Here is a 14,924-nt window from a genome sequence, read left to right on the forward strand (position 1 = left end):
TAGGCTTCTTTACACGGTAATCTCAGGGCAGTGTTCCAAGGGGACAAAAATGGGAGCTGCAAGGCCTTGGAGGTAGGCCCTGAAACACACAGTATACCTCTGCTGTATTTCCTTTGTCAGAACAAGTTATAAGGCAAACCTAGATTGAAGGGGTGAACCTCAGTAGGAGATTAATAGCCATATTTAATCCAGCACAGGGGCATTTCCTAGAGAGGCAAAGATTAAGACATCTTGGGGGGGGGGGGGGGAGTTGATTGTGAATAGGCATATGCAATTGGTAAACACATAGTGTGAATTACCATTTACTTATAATATTTGTTATTATTTTTATTATGTTAAATAATTCCAAAGGGTTTCTTCAGTGCCTTGTGTTTATCAGAGGAGGAAGCAAACAGAAGAAAATAGTCTGGTCTATTCCCATCATTTTATAGATAAACTAGAGCTAAAGATTTTATACTTGATGGAAAAGCCTAGAATTCCCCTGTGTTTTTTAATGTTACCATTCTGTTTTCTCTATTTCTAGGAACACAAAGTGTTACTCACAGGAACACCACTGCAGAATACTGTGGAGGAACTGTTTAGTTTACTTCATTTCTTGGAACCTTCACAGTTTCCTTCAGAATCAGAATTCCTCAAGGACTTTGGGGATCTCAAGACAGAAGAACAGGTAGGAAATCTGTCTAATGAGGTACTAATGCAGGACAAAAAGATGGAGTTTGTATAAGGCAGACATCTGTGGCTATAAGCATCAAGGACTGTTCTGAAGTCCTTTGAATCCCTTGCTGATCATCTGCGGTATTGTCCAAAATCTATATTCCTCAGATTCTAGAAAGCTCTAATTTTATTAATTCAGCATTTCTACATAATATGAGAATATTTATTGTTTCTGTGTTTCTACATAATGTGATTTCTTTTTCTCTGTGTAATAAACCATAGGTTCAAAAGCTACAGGCCATTCTCAAGCCAATGATGCTGAGAAGGCTTAAAGAAGATGTTGAAAAAAACTTGGCACCCAAACAGGAAACTATTATTGAAGTAGAGCTGACTAATATCCAGAAGAAATACTATAGGGCTATTTTGGAGAAGAATTTCTCCTTCTTGTCCAAAGGAGCAGGTCACACCAACATGCCAAATCTTCTCAACACAATGATGGAGTTGCGAAAGTGCTGCAACCACCCGTATCTCATCAATGGTGAGGAAATTCCTGGAAAATATGTGAACTTCTATGTTTCCTGTGTTTATATTCTGAATGATATTCCTCAGGGAAAATGGATGCACTGACTGATGCAATCCAATTTGGGGATAGGGACAGGGAGTTAGAAATAGGTCTCCTTTTCAAAAAAGGTTCTTAGGTGGAATGTCTTTCTCTTATTCTATCCTTTTGATCCTACATAATCTTCAAAATTAAATAGGATTTGCTGCTTAGAATTTCATGAAGGAGAACTTAGGTTTTCTGTTCTTGGAATATTTTGTATAACAAAACTGAAGATGATTTAGAAACTTTGGTGCTTAAATTCTATGTGTGAGAAAGTTTTATCTCCAGTCAGATAACTTTTTTCCTTTGTACTCTTAAATAAGCCACCAAAATAGATAAGCCTTAGTATGTTCCACTGAATGTCAATATAAAATTTTGATTTTTCTCTTGGCAGGTGCAGAAGAAAAAATCCTAACTGAATTTCGGGAAGCTTGCCATATTATACCTCATGACTTCCATCTGCAGGCCATGGTTCGTTCAGCTGGCAAGTTGGTTCTTATTGACAAGCTACTTCCAAAACTTAAAGCTGGTGGCCATAAAGTGCTGATCTTCTCCCAGATGGTACGCTGCTTAGATATCTTAGAGGATTATCTAATCCAGAGAAGGTGAGAAAAGAGTCATTCTAGTCTTATGATTACTGTATGCTCATAAAGCTATGAGGAGTTGGAGGGCCTGGGTTTAGAGTTAGCCAGTTGTAATAAAAGAAGTATGTAATACATTTAGTTTCAATTCCGCTACATGGTTTTTGGCCAGCTAAGGATATTGATCCGAGCCTGCTTTCTTGATTTGTTCCTCTGCTTAGCCACTTACAAGGTTTTTATGTGACCTCCTATACAGGTACTTATATGAACGTATTGATGGGAGGGTTAGAGGCAACCTCCGACAGGCTGCTATTGACCGCTTCAGCAAGCCTGACTCAGACCGCTTTGTCTTCTTGTTGTGCACCCGTGCTGGTGGACTTGGTATTAATCTTACTGCTGCTGATACATGCATCATTTTTGATTCAGACTGGAATCCACAAAATGACCTCCAGGTAAAGGAAATTATTGTCTTTGGGACTAACTACCTAACTTGGGAAGTTTTCAACAAGACCTGGATCTCTTAGACCTCTCCTACAGAGAGTACAGAATTATTTTCTTAGTTAGGGGTTGCAGTTAATTCAGGGGTCAGCAAACTTTATGAATAGCCAGCTAATAAGTGATGTATCTTTGTGGGCTATATGGACTCTAGCAACCACTTGATTCTACCTCTATAGCAGAAAAGCAGCCATAGACAGTATTTAATGAATAGGTAAGACTGTTCTAGTAGACTTTTATTTATGGAAACAGATCTCCATGCAGACTGTATAATTTGCTGACCCCTCATGTACAAGATGGAATAAAAATTTTATCTTGAAATTGACTTTGGGCCGGCGCCGCGGCTCACTAGGCTAATCCTCCGTCTTGCGGCGCCGGCACACCGGGTTCTAGTCCTGGTCGGGGCGCCGGATTCTGTCCCGGTTGCCCCTCTTCCAGGCCAGCTCTCTGCTGTGGCCCGGGAGTGCAGTGGAGGATGGCCCAGGTGCTTGGGCCCTGCACCCCATGGGAGACCAGGAGAAGCACCTGGCTCCTGCCATCGGATCAGCGCGGTGCGCCGGCCGTGGCGGCCATTGGAGGGTGAACCAATGGCAAAAAAAAAGGAAGACCTTTCTCTCTTCTCTCTGTCTCTCTCTCTCACTGTCCACCCTGCCTGTCAAAAAAAAAAAAAAAAGAAAAAAGAAATTGACTTTGGTTTTAAGTTGATCACATAGCTGTTTTATAAATGTAAAATCATTTTGAATTGGTATTTTGTATTTTTTAACCCTCTAATTTTATCCTGTCTTTCACTGTTTGTTTGTTGTTTTTTTTTTTTTAAACCAGGCCCAAGCACGATGTCATAGAATTGGACAGAGCAAAGCTGTAAAAGTATACCGTCTCATCACTCGTAATTCCTATGAGAGAGAGATGTTTGATAAGGCTAGCCTCAAGTTGGGATTGGATAAGGCTGTACTTCAATCCATGAGTGGTCGGGATGGCAACATTACTGGAGTGAGTTTTCTTAGTCCATAGATAAGTTTATAATGAGTCTTAGTGATAGAGATAATAGATATTTTTTTCTTTACAGGAATCTGAGTACCTTGTTCAGATTCTGAATTCTTTTTTAAGTTTGTTATTTACAAATAATTTTATCAATTATTTCTTATAATGTAATGGCCCAAAGATGAAGGCATGGGGCCTGTTTTGTGGTACAGCGGATAAAAGCCACTGCCTGCTATGCCAGCATCCCATATGGATGCCTGTTTGTGTCCCTGCTGCTCCACTTCTGATCCAACTCTCTGCTATGCCCTGGGAAAAACAGCAGAAGATGGACCAGGTGTTTGGACCCCTGCCACCCATGTGGGAAACCAGGATGAATTTCTGCCAGGCCCAGCAGCCATCTGGGGGTGAACCAGCTGGAAGATATCTTTCTGTCTCTCTGGCTATCTCTGTCTTTCTGTAACTCTGACTTTCAAATAAATAACTTTTTTTAAAAAAGATAATACTATCATGTACTTTTTTCATCTTTCTGTTGGGTTTTGTAGATCCAACAATTCTCCAAGAAGGAAATTGAAGATCTCTTAAGAAAAGGAGCATATGCAGCAATAATGGAAGAAGATGATGAGGGCTCCAAGTTTTGTGAAGAAGACATTGACCAAATCTTGTTAAGACGAACTACAACTATCACCATTGAATCTGAAGGAAAAGGTTCTACCTTTGCCAAGGTATGATCTGTCTGTGCCAGAGAATGGTAAAGCAGGGATAGAAAAAGGAATCTGTAAGATTAAAATATATTTTACAGATATAATTATCGGGGAAAATGTTTGGTGCAGTGGTTAATTTATTTTTTTTAAATATTTATTTATTGCCGGCGCCGCGGCTCACTAGGCTAATCCTCCGCCTAGTGGCGCCAGCACACCGGGTTCTAGTCCCGGTTGGGGCGCCGGATTCTGTCCCGGTTGCCCCTCTTCCAGGCCAGCTCTCTGCAGTGGCCAGGGAGTGCAGTGGAGGATGGCCCAGGTGCTTGGGCCCTGCACCCCATGGGAGACCAGGAAAAGCACCTGGCTCCTGGCTCCTGCCATCGGATCAGTGCGGTGCGCCGGCCGCGGCGGCCATTGGAGGGTGAACCAACGGCAAAGGAAGACCTTTCTCTCTGTCTCTCTCTCTCACTGTCCACTCTGCCTGTCAAAAAATTTAAAAAAATAAAAATAAAAAAAAAATAAATAAAATATTTATTTATTTATTTGACAGAGAGAGGCGAGGCTGGGGGGAGGGGGAGTTCTTCCATCCATTAGTCCATTCCCTAGTAAGCCGCAGCAACCAGAGCTGCTCCAATCTGAAGCCAGGAGCCAGGAGTTTCCTCTGGGTCTCCCACATTGGTGCAGGGACTCAAGGACTTGGGCCATCTTGTACTGCTTTCCCAGGCCATAGCAGAGAGCTGGATCAGAAGTGGAGCAGCCAGGTCTTGAACCAGCTCCCATATGGGATGCCAGCACTGAAGACAGTGGCTTTACCTGCTATACCACAGTGCCAGCCCTAAGGTGCAGTGGCACCTCCCATATCAGATGGCCTGGATTTGTGTCCCAGCTCTGCTTTGGATTAGCTTCCTGCTATTGTGTACCCTGGGAGGCAGCTTGCTATGGCTTGAGCATTTGGTTCCCTGCCACCCATATAGGAGACCTGGATTGAGCTCCTGGCTGTTGTGGGTGTACGGGGAGTGAATCAGCAGATAGGCGATATTTTTTTTCTTCTCTTTCTCTCTCTACCTGCCTTTCAAATAAACAAAACTTTCAATTTTTTTCCTCACTAGGCAAGCTTTGTTGCTTCTGAAAATAGAACAGACATTTCTCTGGATGACCCCAACTTTTGGCAAAAGTGGGCCAAAAAGGCTGACCTAGACATGGATCTGCTGAATAGCAAGGTGAGCTTAAGTCTTCCTTTAGGGAAGAAATACCTCAGAAGACACAAAACTTTTCAGGATTCTTTGTTGCTTTGTTGTTTAGATGGCATATTATACAGAAGGGCTGGTCTGGAAACATTCTAACCCAGGAGGCCTCAGAAAAGTACTTAGAAATCTACCACTTACTTTTGCTTCTTGAAGATTATTTTACATGTCCTTGAAATATCTCTTTGGATATCTGCATATGTTACATACCAGGCTATTTCAAACCTTAATTGTCTTTAATTATTTTCTTATGAGCATATAATGAAGAGAGTTTCTTCTGTCTGCACAGAACAATTTGGTGATTGACACACCTAGAGTACGAAAACAGACCCGCCACTTTAGCACGCTGAAAGATGACGACCTAGTAGAGTTCTCTGATTTGGAAAGTGAGGATGATGAGCGGCCACGCTCCCGAAGACATGACCGGCATCATGCCTATGGGCGCACTGACTGCTTTCGGGTGGAAAAACACCTGCTGGTATATGGGTACGAACTCAGCTTACCATGAGAGGTGCTATATCTCCATCCTGACTGACACCCTGCTTGTCTTTCAAATTGGAGGCTATGACCAAAGAGGGGACAATCAGATTTTTGCTGTGGAGGGAGTTTACTCCTGTTACTCCTTTACTGTGTTGTTCAAGATCTTTTAATCTCTTACCTTTTGGAAGATGTAATTCTTGCAGGTAGGGGAATATTGCTGAATTAGCATTTCCAGAAAAATATTAATATAGTTTTATTTTCTGTTTAGTTGGGGACGATGGCGAGATATTTTGTCTCATGGACGCTTTAAGCGACGTATGACTGAACGAGATGTGGAGACAATTTGCCGGGCCATCCTTGTCTACTGTCTTCTACACTACCGTGGGGATGAAAATATCAAAGGCTTCATTTGGGACTTGATTAGCCCCGCTGAGAATGGCAAAACCAAAGAATTGCAAAATCATTCAGGTAATTACCAACTCTTTACTTTTCATCTTTTTGTCGGTTATCTAGTCCCTTTTCAGATCCAAGGGTTTTTCTCAATCCAAGTCTTTGATGTCTCCCCTTTCCCAGGTCTATCTATCCCTGTGCCCCGTGGACGCAAAGGGAAAAAAGTAAAGTCACAAAGTACTTTTGATATCCATAAGGCAGACTGGATCCGAAAGTATAACCCTGACACTTTGTTCCAAGATGAGAGTTACAAGAAGCACTTGAAACATCAGTGTAACAAGTAAGAACTGAATTTCGTGAAGAAATTTCCCAGCTCAGACTTTGTGCACTGATAATGAGCTATCTTTCTCCTTCCCTTCTCCTAGGGTACTGTTGAGGGTACGAATGCTATACTACCTGAGGCAAGAGGTTATTGGAGACCAAGCAGAGAAGGTGTTAGGGGGTGCCATTGCCAGGTATAGTTTTTCTGTATTTTTCTTTATGTTCTGCCTAATTCCAAGAAAGGTTGATTTGCTTATTTCATTCTGTATTTTCCTTGGGATACCTGTTAGTTTAAATCTCTATACATCAGGTCTTTAATCCTATATTTGACTCTAGTGGTAGGAAATACTGATCATTTGAATTAATGGATTAAGGAAAATAGCTATATTAATCTTTCTGAGAATTATCACTTTAATTTCTGCATTGCTTTGCTGACTCTGCCCTCCTGTATCTTTAGTGAGATTGACATATGGTTCCCGGTAGTGGATCAGCTGGAAGTTCCAACAACATGGTGGGACAGTGAGGCTGATAAATCCCTCCTCATTGGAGTCTTTAAGCATGGTAGGTATCTTCCCCTAGTCTAATTTCTTTCCTATTTAAGATTTATGTCCACAGATGAAACATTTAGCAAAAAAACTCAAGAACAATGAGTCCTCTGACTGATGTTCTATAAATTATGTTTGAATAGGAGCAGAGCAGTTAGATGCTATAAATAAATGTTCAAGAAAGGCCAGATGGATAGTTAAGGCGGGGAGCCTCCCATTGGTTCTATAATCACGATCAACAGTATGATACCCCACTGTATGTTGTGATGCTATGTTGAGGTTCCACAAATCAGGGGAAGTAATATATGCCCATTCCTGTTAGTAATGACCAGACTTAATTTGTATGACTTTCCTGTAGCTTGTTGAAAAGTGTTCTACTTATCTAAGTGGCCCAGTTGTCTAAATGTTCAACATTCAGTCTAATGTAGGTGTGAGCAGCAGTTTTTTTTTGTTTTTGTTTTTGTTTTTTTTTGACAGGCAGAGTGGTCAGTGAGAGAGAGAGAGAGAGAGAGAGAGAAAGGTCTTCCTTTGCCGTTGGTTCACCCTCCAATGGCCGCCGCTGATCCGATGGCAGGAGCCAGGTACTTATCCTGGTCTCCCATGGGGTGCAGGGCCCAAGCACTTGGGCCATCCTCCACTGCACTCCCTGGCCACAGCAGAGAGCTGGCCTGGAAGAGGGGCAATCGGGACAGAATCCGGCGCCGGTGTGCTGGTGCCGCAAGGCGGAGGATTAGCCTAGTGAGCCGCGGCGCCGGCCGAGCAGCAGTTTTTGAGTTAAAACAAAAATAGAGTATAAGATCACAATATACTCAGTTTTGTCTACTAACAAATCGCAGGCACTAAAAGCATTGAGTACTAATTTCCAGCACAGTGAGTTCATGAATGGAAACCTTTTCTTTTTCTAAAAATAGTTTTCTGTTAAATAAAATAAAAGTAATCACACTTAATCTACATATTTGTGAGAAGTTTAATGAGATAAGAAAAACTATGAGCATTTGTAGTCTGAGATTTACTTGTGAAACACAGGTAGAGTCTAGTTATCCTTGAGTGTGTTCATCAAATATTCACTGAATACCTATTTATATAAAAACCTAAGTTTCTTATTCTTCACTTGAGAATGTGTGACCTATCATTAAATTATTTAGCTTTATTTATCCTTCTGTATATTAATGATGAAAGATTACCAGTTATGTGGTTATGTAAATCTATCACCATAATATAAAAATTCTTTGACTAAATACCATTTAAAAATTCCTTTAGTTTATGTATTTTTATTTATTTGAAGGGCAGAGAGAAAGATTTTGCATCTGCTGGTTAATTCCCCTACTGCCCACAATAGCTGGAATTAGGCCAGGCCAAAGCCACGAGCCTGGAACTCAATCCAGGTCTTCCACATGGGTGGCAGAGACCCAAGTAGTTGAACCATCACCTGCTACCTCCCAGGGTATACCTTATTAGCAGGAAGCTGGAATTGGAAGTAGAGCTGGGACTTGTAACAAGGAACTCTGATATAGAATAAGGGCTTTCCAAGCAACATCTTAACTAGTGTGCCAGATGTGTGCCCCTCTTTGATTAAATTCATACCAGCAATCACTAATTTAAAGTCTTCATGATTCTAAATTGCTATAAAATGTCAATTATAATAATACAACCCAACAGCTACCCCCATTAACATTTTACCTATATTTTGGATTAAGAGCAAAGTAACACACATATTCCAATTATTCCAGCATCTACATAAGCATACAGGCAAAATGAATCTGATTTCCTTCTACTTTTGGTTCTTTTTCTTCTAGGCTATGAGAAATACAATACTATGAGGGCAGATCCAGCCTTATGCTTCCTAGAAAAGGCTGGCCGGCCAGATGATAAAGCCATTGCAGCAGAACATCGAGTGTTGGATAATTTCTCTGACATAGTAGAAGGGTAAGCATTGGTGTTTAGTTCTCTTAAAACTTTGAGCTCACTCTATGAAGCTTGACCTAAGAGATAACATAACCACCCTTTCTGAACCCATTGGGATTCAAACTTTTAACAGAGTGGACCAGCGGATATGGCTTGATAAATTAACCTAAAGCACATGACACCCTAAGGTACAACTAAGGGTGAAATGTAATGTTATACCCAAGTGACTCATTGAGTAGTTGTTCTAATGCACTATATAACATTCTTCTGCACAGCCACAGAAGCTGAAACAACAGCTGATTCTCTTGAAAGAGAGGAGTCAGGCAGCTCTCACATGTTGCTTATGTGGTATAGCCTCAGGCAATTTCTGCCCTGGTTTATCATTTTCCAGTGCTGCCTGACACATAAACATATTTATTCCTCCTGGATGCATGCCCCAATGATGAGTTGCCATGCTAATACTGAGCCACCAGGTAGGGCATTATTGCCCTGGTTTGGGTGCCAGTGAGTTTAACAAAACTTCTCACATGAAGACCTGAGGGGCATGTGAAATAGTTGGCTTAGTTAATGAATACCTACCCATGCCTACACAATTTAGAAATTTCTCATTGTTGATCACAATTTCAATTTGCTGTAGGACCCTCAAAGGAAATTGGGTCATTTTTCATTGCAAATCAATTATTACTGCTCATTAGAACATGGTAGTAAAAACAAAAACAAAAAACATGGACCATTCAAATATCATAGTAAAGAGTAAATAGTTGAGAAAGAGGGAGAGGATGGGTTAAACAATAGAAAGAGCTATAGAGAGGAAGTATTCTGATTAAAGTGTTTGATTTCAAATACAAGCAATTATGAGTGTCACTTTGTTGGTTTCTTGTAATTTCTTGTTTTGTTAGATGCTGTACCTAATTGGCCCAAAGCTTAGCACCCGCCCTGCTATTCCTACAATCATGAAATTAAAGACTATTCCATGCTGGATTGTATGTTTGGCCAGGTCTTCATCCTAGGTCCCTCTTAGTGATAAAAGATATATTATTAACATTTGCTTATGCCTCTGGATAATTTTAGGGTTGACTTTGATAAGGATTGTGAGGATCCTGAATATAAACCACTCCAGGGTCCACCGAAGGACCAAGATGATGAGGTAAGGAATTCTCATTTGAGTCTAGCTTTTCTCCATTACTAAATAGTTAAGTCTTCTCCCATTCTCTGAATCTTGAAGTATATTAACTTATCATATAAACTAGAAAGGAAAAACCATTTGAGAATATAAAGTATTCATACAGAGGATTATAAGGCCAACTGGGGGAGATCAGGGATGGCTTTATGGTTGAGGTGGGACCCAAGTTTGGTGTTGAAGGATATCATTTGACAAATTTCTGAATCTCATCTTTGAGTCATTAATAAGAACTGATCTTTCTGGTTCTACGTTCTTCTTCTTTTAGTTAGTTGCTTCCAAATTTCTGTGAGGGTTCCTTTCATTAGACATTTTTTTGACCCTTGGTGTCACAGAAGGACACACACAAGAAAGTGATTTCAGAGTGCCAACTTCCCCCCCTTTCACTCCCCCCTCCATCCTCTGGGGTGGATCTCCTTCTCTAGGGTGATCCCTTGATGATGATGGATGAGGAGATCTCAGTGATTGATGGAGATGAAGGTAAACCTCTAGGTCAACTAGTATAATTTTGCGTGGGGTGGTGGGGTTGGGGAATTGTTGACTGACTTGTTTTATCCTGGGATTCCTAAGAGCTGTGCCTTTGGGTGGGTTGAAATACCAGTATTATCTCTACTACCTTTTCTGTGCTTCCTGTTGATTCTACTTTGTTTCTCACAGCCCAGGTGACCCAACAGCCAGGCCATCTATTCTGGCCTCCAGGCTCTGCCCTAACAGCTAGGCTCCGGCGCCTTGTAACAGCCTATCAGCGCAGCTACAAGAGAGAACAGATGAAGATAGAGGCTGCAGAACGTGGGGATCGGCGACGGCGGCGTTGTGAAGCAGCCTTCAAGCTAAAAGAAATTGCACGACGTGAGAAACAACAACGGTAAAATATGACTGGGTATTTGGGCTGTGCTATGTGAGCCCTATACTACGAACCATCTTAGGAAGGGTTATTTGGAATACCCTACCGAGGGATCACCTTTTCTGCCTTGAACTGTTAACGCCTGTAGAACTTAAGACCTAACTTTTGTGTAATAATCATAAACCTCAGGACTGTATAGACAGTCTCATTAGTTATTTGCCTGCCTCATTCCCACCCACTCCCCTCTTAGCTTGGTGATTCTTATGTGTTAATATGACCTCACCTCTCCTTCTAGACTTTCTCTTCTTCTGCACCCCTCCCCCCACTGTAATATTTGAATCACTCTAGGAAGTGGCCAGTTTTCCTATGTTCTCCTGATCACGGTTGCCTTACCCCTCTTTGTAGATGGACAAGGCGTGAACAAACGGATTTCTATCGAGTAGTGTCTACCTTTGGTGTGGAATATGACCCTGACACCATGCAGTTCCATTGGGATCGCTTCCGCACTTTTGCCCGACTAGACAAAAAAACAGATGAAAGCCTTACCAAGTATTTCCATGGCTTTGTGGCCATGTGCCGCCAAGTGTGCCGCCTGCCCCCAGCAGCTGGAGATGGTAAGCAAGGTTGGAGAGTGTAGGGTGAATGGGGATGACTGTTGATGTGTCAACTCTTAGTTAATTTCTCTTTCTGTCCCTGTCTCTTACAGAACCCCCAGACCCTAATCTGTTCATTGAGCCCATCACTGAGGAGAGGGCCTCACGGACTCTTTACCGTATTGAATTGCTTCGACGCTTAAGGGAACAAGTTCTGTGTCACCCTCTTTTGGAAGATCGGCTGGCATTGTGTCAGCCCCCAGGTCCTGAATTGCCCAAATGGTGGGAGCCTGTTCGGCATGATGGGGAGCTACTACGAGGGGCAGCCCGCCATGGGGTGAGCCAAACAGACTGCAACATCATGCAGGACCCAGACTTCTCTTTTCTGGCTGCCCGTATGAATTACATGCAGAACCATCAGGCAGGAGCACCAGCTCCATCCCTGTCACGCTGCTCTACTCCACTGCTACACCAGCAGTATACCTCACGCACTGCCTCACCGTTGCCCCTGCGCCCAGATGCTCCTGTCGAAAAGTCACCTGAGGAGACAGCTGCCCAGGTCCCCAGTCTGGAGAGTCTGACTTTAAAGCTAGAACATGAGGTGGTGGCCAGGAGCCGACCAACCCCACAAGACTATGAGGTGCGAGTGGCCCCCTCTGATACTACCCCTTTGGTTTCCCGGAATATTCCGCCAGTCAAACTGGAGGATGAGGATGATTCAGACTCTGAGCTGGACTTGAGCAAGCTGTCACCATCATCCTCTTCTTCCTCATCCTCATCCAGCTCCAGCTCCAGCACTGATGAGAGTGAGGACGAGAAGGAAGAGAAGCTAAGTGAGTACATGTGACAGGCTGTTGGCCCTCTTCCCTGTTTTCCCTTCTGCTCTTTCCCTTTTCTAAAGGCAACCTCTTGAAAGAGATTTGGGTTTTGATTTGATAACATGTAAAAAGAGATCTGTTTGTCTTTGGGCCTTTATTCAAAGCCCGTATAATACCATTCCCATATAACATGACTCTCCTATCTTTGCTCATACACTCCATGTGATCTCTAGCTGCGGACCATTCCCGCTCAAAGCTCTATGATGAAGAGAGTCTCCTGTCTCTTACTATGTCCCAAGATGGATTCCCAAATGAAGATGGTGAACAAATGACTCCTGAGCTTTTGCTGCTGCAGGAAAGACAAAGAGCTTCTGAGTGGCCCAAGGTAATAACAGCTTCATTTCTGAACATGCAGATCCAGAAACAGAGTGGAACATTATATAAAGGGAATAAGGAAGATGGTTTTGGTTTATTTTTATGTTTAGTTCTGGAAGTTTTTGTGTGAAACTTTGCAGTTGGCTTGCTTCTTTCTTGTGATTACCCATCCTGGTAATGACAACAGTGTTGTGTGTCAGAGGATCATGTAGCCAGTACTCAGACCCTTCAGTGGTATCTCTTTTTCACCTCCCAGGATCGTGTCCTGATAAACCGTATTGACCTCATCTGCCAGGCTGTACTCTCAGGGAAGTGGCCTTCTAGCCGCAGGAACCAGGAAATGATCACAGGAGGAATTTTGGGGCCAGCCAACCACTTGCTAGAGAGTCCCTCATTGACCCCTGGAGAATATGGTGATTCTCCAGTCCCCACACCACGGAGCAGCAGTGCAGCTTCCATGGCTGAGGAGGAAGCATCTGCAGTAACCACAGCAGCAGCCCAATTCACCAAACTTCGCCGAGGCATGGATGAGAAGGAGTTTACGGTTCAGATCAAAGATGTAAGCTCACTACTGCAAAGTGGGAAAGGGGGCTGTTCTGTTAATGAGTTTCACTAAAGGGATATAAACTCATTTGGTTATCCAACTTTAGAAATGAGAGGAGGAAAGCAATGAGAGCTCACAGAGATCCATTTAGGAAGTCACTGAAGTAAGGGAAGGGATCTCTTGAGGACTAGATGAAAAGAAACCATATTTTTGAAGGAAATTTAATTGATACAAGACTCTTGTTGGCTCATTTCTATATATAAGCCTAATTTTTTTTGAGAAAAAATATTTATTTGAAAGGCAGAGTGAGACAGAGATCTTTAGTCCACTAGCTTACTCCCCAAACAACCACATATCAGCCAAATCTGTGCTAGGCTAAAACCAGGAACCTAGAACTCCATCCTGGTCTCACACGTGGGTGGCACGGCCCTAAGTGCTTGGAGCATCATCCACTCCTTTCCCAGATGCATTGGCAGGGAGCTGGATCAGAAACAGAGCAGCTGGGTCTCAAATTGGCACGATGATATGGGATTACAGCATCGCAAATAGTGCTTGACCTGTTGTGCCACAATGCCAGCCTCTGAGTTTTTTTTTTAAAGATTTATTTATTGGTTTGAAAGAGTTAGAGAGCTCTTCCATCTGCTAGTTTACTCCTCAGATGGCTGCAACAGCCTGACTAAAGCCAGAAGCTTCTTCCAGGTCTCCCACATAGACAACAAGGGCCCAAGCACACAAGCCATCTTCTGCTGCTTTTCCCAGACCATTAGCAGGGAGCTGGATGGGAAATGGAGCAGCCAGGTCTCAAATCAGTGCCCATATGGAATGCAAGCCTTGCAGGCAGTGTCTTTACCCACTGTGCCCCCTAAACCCGATTTTTAAAAATGAAATCAAATTATGAGAAAGCTGGTAAAATAATATCTGAAGTATTGAGCCTTATTAAAATTAATTTCTGAATCATTCTTTGTGAAATTAGTGTTGATTTTTAAGTGTTTTATAGATAGAAATGTTTATTCTTTCTTGATCCCCTTCCTAGCCAACCTTATGGTTTCTTAAATTAGTATGTGAAAAGCACAGCAGAATTTTGCCCCTGTGATGAGTTGCCATGCTAATACTGAGACACCAGGACGGGAGTTTTACCCTGCACTGGGTGTTATTGAAGTAAACTATACTTCTCGTCAATCTACCTGAGGGGCACTAGGTCCAAAAATGAGGTCTTTGGTAAGGAAGATGTGTGTTAAGTGTGTTAGGAGGTGTGTATTTCTCATTTCTCCCCTTTAATGATGGCCTGCCTTCTCACCATCATTGAGCCAGAGAATGACCCTTAGTCCAAATCCCCCAAAGTTTAATCTTTACTTTTAAAAGTTTGTGCCATATGATGTCTTGGGTGGGTGGGTTGTCTTCCTAGGAGGAAGGATTAAAGTTAACATTCCAGAAGCACAAGTTGATGGCTAATGGAGTAATAGGAGATGGACATCCACTCTTTCATAAGAAGAAGGGGAACAGAAAGAAGTTAGTGGAGGTAAGTGATAATCTTTAACATGATGACTAGATAAGGTGTTAACATTCCCAGTAATTGCTGAAGGCAGTTGGGATTAAGGGACTAGAAGATATTAGAATTACATCATGACTGCCATTGGCTCTGTTCCCCTTCCTTCCCTGCCCCAAAGAAGAGTAT

General features: G+C 42.4%; 1 protein-coding gene and 2 non-coding genes across 19 annotated transcripts in view; all 3 read left to right on the plus strand.

Annotated features, from left to right (window-relative positions):
• CHD8 (chromodomain helicase DNA binding protein 8) overlaps window positions 1–14,924 on the plus strand; it is a 66,693-nt gene that overhangs the window by 48,187 nt on the left and 3,582 nt on the right. For 12 of the 17 annotated variants that reach the window (XM_070053910.2, XM_089309960.1, XM_089309949.1 and 9 more), the window contains 21 exons: window positions 524–667; window positions 937–1,192; window positions 1,650–1,860; window positions 2,093–2,288; window positions 3,154–3,321; window positions 3,855–4,034; window positions 5,120–5,230; window positions 5,544–5,740; window positions 6,003–6,202; window positions 6,284–6,464; window positions 6,550–6,639; window positions 6,903–7,006; window positions 8,787–8,916; window positions 9,967–10,042; window positions 10,501–10,555; window positions 10,733–10,940; window positions 11,325–11,533; window positions 11,626–12,345; window positions 12,564–12,715; window positions 12,962–13,264; window positions 14,655–14,768. In XM_070053910.2, coding sequence (XP_069910011.1) covers window positions 524–667; window positions 937–1,192; window positions 1,650–1,860; window positions 2,093–2,288; window positions 3,154–3,321; window positions 3,855–4,034; window positions 5,120–5,230; window positions 5,544–5,740; window positions 6,003–6,202; window positions 6,284–6,464; window positions 6,550–6,639; window positions 6,903–7,006; window positions 8,787–8,916; window positions 9,967–10,042; window positions 10,501–10,555; window positions 10,733–10,940; window positions 11,325–11,533; window positions 11,626–12,345; window positions 12,564–12,715; window positions 12,962–13,264; window positions 14,655–14,768 — 4,005 coding nt within the window. The remainder of the gene's footprint in view (window positions 1–523; window positions 668–936; window positions 1,193–1,649; window positions 1,861–2,092; window positions 2,289–3,153; window positions 3,322–3,854; window positions 4,035–5,119; window positions 5,231–5,543; window positions 5,741–6,002; window positions 6,203–6,283; window positions 6,465–6,549; window positions 6,640–6,902; window positions 7,007–8,786; window positions 8,917–9,966; window positions 10,043–10,500; window positions 10,556–10,732; window positions 10,941–11,324; window positions 11,534–11,625; window positions 12,346–12,563; window positions 12,716–12,961; window positions 13,265–14,654; window positions 14,769–14,924) is intronic. The other 5 variants (XM_089309954.1, XM_089309955.1, XM_089309956.1 and 2 more) reach the window with 1 other exon arrangement.
• Window positions 9,330–9,439, plus strand: LOC127484033 (small nucleolar RNA U6-53/MBII-28). The gene has a single exon (XR_007910814.1). It is a non-coding gene; the product is annotated as a small nucleolar RNA U6-53/MBII-28 (small nucleolar RNA).
• LOC127484034 (small nucleolar RNA U6-53/MBII-28) lies at window positions 14,334–14,442 on the plus strand. The gene has a single exon (XR_007910815.1). It is a non-coding gene; the product is annotated as a small nucleolar RNA U6-53/MBII-28 (small nucleolar RNA).

Source organism: Oryctolagus cuniculus, chromosome 12, assembly GCF_051225735.1.
Source record: "Oryctolagus cuniculus isolate XC-2025 breed Fujian yellow rabbit chromosome 12, ASM5122573v1, whole genome shotgun sequence".
Lineage (NCBI taxonomy): Eukaryota > Metazoa > Chordata > Mammalia > Lagomorpha > Leporidae > Oryctolagus > Oryctolagus cuniculus.